Consider the following 6,849-nt stretch of genomic DNA (forward strand, 5'->3'; position numbering starts at 1 on the left):
AGGGCCCCGGCCCCCCCCGGCCCCGCTGATGGCATAGACGTGCGCACCGCAAACAAAAATTCTGTTGAATTGCTCAAACAGTTTCATTTTTCTACACTAAATGTTTAAAAAAAACAAACCAACAACATAAGGATAGACTGTTTCCCCACATTATTAAAGAACACGGACATATGAAAGGAAAGAAGGTATCAAGTATTTCCTTTTCCTATAGGGAAATAATATGCATTTTGGTTAATTTTTTGATGTGGTTTTTTTTTTTTTTTTTCCTGGCAGATCGGAACAGTATAAAGCTTTGAATATTAAGAAGGCTATTAAATTCTTTCAATAGTTTTCCAAAGTGCGAAGCTACTGCACTTAGAAAAAGGAAAGGAAGCCTTACACTCTTCAAGAACAAAATGAATTTAAACACACGATTAATATTGCTACTGAAATTAAAAAGAAAGCGTCTTTTAAAAAAAATCAATTGTCTTGAAACAAAGCACAGACTTTTGGCTATTGATAGTATTTTTAGACTCAGACTTTCTCTGGAGACTTAAAAGTATGCAAATGCAAAGTGCAGAGAGGCGCCCGCACACACATGCTATACCTTTGTATTACATTGGCATTTTATTATTTAATTAAACTACTCTTATTTTTCTAGCTCACGCATGCTTCCCTTGAGACGGCTTTGCTGTTAGCCTGCTGGCCTTGACTTCCAGCCAAAAACAATTCAGAAACAAAAAGGGACAACAAATCATATTTTCACAGACATTTTTATCCCTCAATACAACCTTGTTTTCACACAACATCATACAGATTCTATGAAAACTATAATTTATTGCAGTAGCCATCCAAAGCTAGGGGCTGCCACGAGCTCTGCGGTGTGTTTCCACTTCTGCGGTTTCCGAAGTTGTGCCGTTGGGAAGGACCCGCCACGCTGAACAGTGCGGCATTGTCGCGAGGGACAATAATCGCTAGTTCACGGCAGCTCTGAGTGGGGCGGTATTAGGTCAACCCAAGGTTGACCTCGGAGTCTCCAGTAACTGTAGCCTGGCTAGGAAAGCTCAGGCAGGAGCTCTCAAACCTGCATTTGCTAATTAAGCCCGTTTCTGAGAACTGCGCGCCTGCAGCCATGGCCGTTTGGGATGGAGCCTCTCCCAACGACGTACAACTTTAAGAAGCAAACCTCATTTATCAGAGTATTTACCGCAACCCCGCCGCCGAGCAGACTTTCACTTACCTGGTGGCAACCCTGTAAATTCGAATCTCTTCCATATGATGAGTAGGAACCCCTTTCTGTTTTACCTGTTAAAAAAAAAAATAAAAATAGATGTATAACGGAGAGAAACAGATATATATGGCTTGTCCAAGCGCTTCAGATGATGGTCACCACGTTTTCCTAATGCTGTTTACATATGTAAAATAGGCACTCCTGACTGTGTAACGCATGTAGGCAATAGAAAGGCATTAACGCTTTTTCACGCTGAGGATGGTGATGCGAAATAAACTTCCTAATCTCGGCTGCGCTGCTCCACACGCTTCCTGAAACTGGGCTTTAATGGGCTTCCACTGGCCGGCTGAAGGTGTGAGCGGACCTCCTCCGTGCCTCCCCCCCGACGCGGGGGCTGCGCCCCCACCCTACCTGTCCCAGCGCCGCGCCGGGGACGCGGCGAGCCCCTCACCGGCTCCCCAAACAGCCGCCTTCGCCCCAGAGCTGCTGGGGATGCGGCTCCCAGGAGCAAACTCCCCCGTGATCAAGGTGACGGTGGCTTTTACACCTGGGAATGAGACACCGATTGGGAACGCGCCATTCGCTACCAACGCCGGGGCTGCCCCAGCGGCGCTGGGACTTGAACGGGGGCCCGGTGTCTGCCGAGACTCTCTGCCAGCCCTAAGGACCCTTTATTTATTTATTTTTTTTCTTATTATTTTTTCCCCAGGAAGCCTTTAACACTCAGATCCAGCAGCCTGCCCTGCAGCACCGGTTACGGTTATGCCATATTTACAAAGGAAAATAAAGGTTCTTTCAGGTTTGAATGGCCAGACTCGAGCGAAATCAAGAAGGGAAGAGGTGGTTTCTGCAAAGCATTAAGTCATGGCTGAGCAGCACCGCACCACGTGCTCCGGAGACAAAGAGCAGTCAAGAGGGCTGATACAAAACATATTGACACTAAAAGACCACCCTTATGGTGAGGATAATCACGGGAGGGGGGGAGGTATTATCTAACAAAACATCCAAGAACACAGTAAAAATCACTCATAAAATTAAAGTTTTTATTATAGGCTGGGGCATAAAACCCACAACACACAGTACCAGTTCCCAGGGACCAGATGCTCCGTTTCTCTCTGCGTGCGGCTCCCGGCAGCGCCGGGGACGCTCTGCACCTCCAAGCCACGTCCAGGCGGCAGCGTACCCCCCGCACGAGAGACGCGGCGGCAGCCCTACACCAAAAATAAAGCTGCTGCGCCGGTACACCTACCGAAGGCGTTCAAAAAACATCCTTTAACCCCGTTTGGAAATATCAGACTCTAACGACGACGCTACGCAGGCCCCCAGTGAGGCAGGCAGGGGTGGGGGTCCCTACGCCGGCACCGCTACCGCCTGGCCACCGCGCGGCTCCGCCGTGCTCCGTTTTCCCAACGCCGTCCGAATTTCATAAAGGACCCATGGTGATGCAGATCGTTAGACAAAGGACGATGGAGTTAATTTTAAGCATTCCCAAAATAGCGCGGCCACATTCTGACTCCACAAGCCTTCCCTTTAATACGGGGCTACTAGGTTTGCTTGCCCTGTAGAGGTATTATTGATAAAGTTTGACTATTGAGAGGGCTTTACAGTAAAAAAATCCTCTTTCTCCTCACCATAATTTAAGACTCTAGAGCTTGCTTTTGTTTCTCAATTGTTTTTTTGTTTTGTTGTTTTCCACGTGAAGTAGTTACTTATACACGGGAACCTCCAAAATGTATTTACAATTCATAGGACATTTGCACACGTAACAACTTTGGAAAGCACTTGTATCTGGTTATACAAAAATGACGGATCGCCCACTCCGTAGCCCCCCTCAGGTTCGGAGTACCGGAAGCCTTTGCAGAAATAATTCAAGATTGAAATGACAATGAAATTTTAATCGTGAATCCCCGAGTCCGATGCCGAGATCTGAAAACAAAATGTCTCGCTGGCACGCCTGGAGTTACGTGTGCTACTTCCCATCACCCCAAGAGGGCCAGAAAGTCGATGCAAATAACGAGCGGTGAGGACGGGGAAGGAGGCGGGGGGGGGACACACAAAAAAAAATCCCACCCAGAAAAAATAGGGTCGAGGGGAACCAAGTACAAGCAGCGACACAAGGTACTTTGAACACGCTTCTCGCTGCTGCCTGGGTATCGGTAATCTTCTTTTCTATGGTATCAGACACAGGCAGCCTCATCTTAATTTCAGTTGTTAAAAAATATTTATCCAGATACAAAAATAAACCCACTGCAAATTACAAGTTGTCAGGGTTAAAATCTACTTCTATTTGTGTGGGGGAGGATAAGAGAACAGCATAGACATGAATCATTCTCAGTAATTTGAGTGTTTCCATGACATCAATGGGCACTCGTCCAGGACTCTGTCGAAGTCTGTGAGGTACCAAAGCGGCACAGCAGCCAGCAGGAGATTGGGTTTTTTTCCCTTTTTTTTTTTTACCAAACAGATAGCTTTGGAGCTCACGAGTGAACACATTTCATTCTGCTAGTGTAAGCCTTTAACTTTATTGCATTTGTTGTTGTTGTTCCCCCATACAGCTAGAAATCTGCCTCCTCCGTTAAGAACAAATAACCGAAATTTATGAAAAAGTCGAGAAACCGGGAAAAAGATATACATACGTCGATTTTCGCTATCAACTGTAATTATGAAATTATCATACTTTTTGTAACGACACTTCATTGGGGGGGTGGGGGGGAAGAGAATATCTTTTGTATAAACTGTCCATTTAAAATTAGCTACAGTCTTGATGTTGATTTTCTGCTTAAAATTCACTGGCACATTTGTTTCAGATAATAAAATTTGCAAGAGTGCTGATAATTATGCTCCTTGTAAAGATTTCATCTATAGCATCCACTTTTACCACCAAACAGATAGCTTTGGAGCTCACGAGTGAACACATTTCATTCTGCTAGTGTAAGCCTTTAACTTTATTGCATTTGTTGTTGTTGTTCCCCCATACAGCTAGAAATCTGCCTCCTCCGTTAAGAACAAATAACCGAAATTTATGAAAAAGTCGAGAAACCGGGAAAAAGATATACATACGTCGATTTTCGCTATCAACTGTAATTATGAAATTATCATACTTTTTGTAACGACACTTCATTGGGGGGGTGGGGGGGAAGAGAATATCTTTTGTATAAACTGTCCATTTAAAATTAGCTACAGTCTTGATGTTGATTTTCTGCTTAAAATTCACTGGCACATTTGTTTCAGATAATAAAATTTGCAAGAGTGCTGATAATATGCAAGAGGAGGCTCTTTAAGCAACTATTTGTGCTCACAAATACAAAAGCTTCTCCTGAATTTCCCCGTTTACTGTACATTATGCATCATTTTCAGTCCCTTGAACACCCCAGCCTGTACTGTGCCTTTTCCGAGGTTTGCAAGAGCTAAAGATTCTCTCTCCTTTAAAAAAAAAAAAAAATGTTTTAAAAAAGAGAGAGCGTCTACAGCGATGTAGACACCCGACGCATTCACTGCGGAATTTTCGAGACAACCCTCTAGTACTAGAATGCGGCAGCCGCTGCGGATATTTTTTGGCACAAAGACAATGGTGGCAGTGCCAAGCCCCATGGCTAAAACTACTCAAAAGAGGCATAAGGGTAGCATTAATCGTTCAAGTCTTTTACTGCATGGAGTACTGTTGTCCATATTTTAAAACCTAAAAGTACCCGTTAGTAATATTTGTTGTAAGCCAGGAAAAAAAAAAAAAGAAAAAAAAGAAAAAAAAAAAAAAAAGGGAGCCTGAAATAGAGACGAATAACAAATCTTGTCAGACATCTGATTAATTTTTTCTACCTAGAGGACCAAATGCTAAAATGTGCCATTTGTTACCAGCCCTGCGAACACGCAACACGATCTATACCCTTCCGTGGCTTTATGATCTGACAATTGAAACAAAGCTCCATGGAAGAAGTTGACCTACAAAGGCTGGTGAATAACTTTCCAGTATGCACTTGCTCTTTGGGTAAGGCAGCAAAAGCATCTCCATTATTATCGGAGGCAATAACTTAGCGTGTGGGTAAATATATATATATAGATATTTTCGATTAATCGACACAATGCATGCCAATCAAAGGAGAGACAAAGAAAGAACTACCCGCAGCTCCTGTTTTCTGACAAACACTGAATCTCAAGTCTCCGCTCTCTAAATACCTCTAGAAAAACGACACTGCTTATCTTCGCTAAACTAAAACGACTGCTTCAGAAATATTTTGTTTGCATTTTTGTTTAACTGCAGGAAATAAAAGCAGCATAGGATTGCCAATCAATCAATAAAGGAGCCGCTTGCCTCGCCGTGGTGCGCTTTGAAAAATTAATCAAATTAAGGAGAAAATTTAAGCGACTTCCCAAGCCCAAATGCAAAGCATCCCGTTCCCCGCTCCCTTCTGCCCTGCCCGGGAGATAGGGCACCTCGGCTTGTTTCTGGGAGGCAGAACGAGAGGCGTGAGGCAACTCTTTCCATCTGCAGAGAAAAGGAAGCGAAGCTATTCCTATAAACGACTTCAATTCGATGTTTACATCGATTTCGTGTTTGACATATTTTTTGAGAGATGAGTTCGACCGGAATATTCTAATTCGGGTTTCTGCCGCCCTACATATGGGGCTTAGTTCTTGGTTAGACTGAAGAAGGGAAACCTGTCTGGGGGAAAAAAAGAAAAGTAATTGCGTTAGGGATCGGAATTTTAATGGCTGCGAATGTCGGTCTGGTCAGGTCTGCAATTTTGCTTAAACCTCTTTCTTATTTTATTAGTGCATTTCTAGCAGTTTTGAAAATTAATGATTGTTCCCTCTGATGCCCGATGCCTCAAACGCATCCCGAAGGGAACCCGATCGATTCCCCTACAGAGAATGACAAATGAAAGAAGAATTCAGCGCGCAAGTCAGACCGGGCACGAGGAACACGGAGCTGGAGCATCTTTGGGAAAAAGTTCTGAGCAAGCGAAGAACGGGCTGAACTTTAGAGTTCCCCATTTCTCTGTGTATAATGAACACATACGTGCCCTCGGCCGTAGGAGGTTTTATTTGCCTTGTTATGAGGATCATGAAAGAGTTTACTTCTGCCGTCATCTACAGTTGTGCCATTCAAGGTTTTCTGATGCTTGTTTAAAGTTTGGGCGCAGGAGGACTGGAGCGCTCCCGGGAGGGTGAGCAGGACTCACCCAGGCGCTCGCTAGCGGGAGCGAAGGTCTGCGAGCGCCGGCCCAGCTCGTCACTGGGACCAGTTCTGCACGGCAACTTCTGACAGCCACTGCCACATTTATCAGCACTACTCTTTTTTTTCTTGTTGTTGTTGCCTCAGAGATTTAAAAACCTGACTCATTCCAGCCAAAATTTGTATCGAATTATAAATTAACCGAGGAAAAACCTCAGTGAAATAAATGAGCCATTGTACGCTATATATCCTAGAGCTGTAAGCACCTCGCTCTCCGAGAAACGTATAGACCCTGTGCCCTCCATGGGGCGCGCTATCTTTTGCCCTTGACAGACAAAACAGCCTGCCCCTGTTTTCATCACAGCGGCCAGCAGGTAGCTGCTTTATTTTTTCAGAACTTTTCAATACTCTGTTCTTTAAAATAAATTTAAAAAATAAATAAAAAAAAAAAAGGGGGGATATATCA

The 6,849-nt window shown here is 44.1% G+C and overlaps 1 protein-coding gene across 1 annotated transcript in view; it reads right to left on the reverse strand.

The window, feature by feature from the left end:
• TCF4 (transcription factor 4) overlaps positions 1–6,849 on the reverse strand; it is a 237,581-nt gene that overhangs the window by 117,334 nt on the left and 113,398 nt on the right. Inside the window, exon 5 of the mRNA XM_009882047.1 lies at positions 1,220–1,284. Coding sequence (XP_009880349.1) covers positions 1,220–1,284 — 65 coding nt within the window. The remainder of the gene's footprint in view (positions 1–1,219; positions 1,285–6,849) is intronic.

This window comes from Charadrius vociferus, unplaced genomic scaffold (assembly GCF_000708025.1).
Source record: "Charadrius vociferus isolate BGI_N301 unplaced genomic scaffold, ASM70802v2 scaffold743, whole genome shotgun sequence".
NCBI classification, from domain to species: domain Eukaryota; kingdom Metazoa; phylum Chordata; class Aves; order Charadriiformes; family Charadriidae; genus Charadrius; species Charadrius vociferus.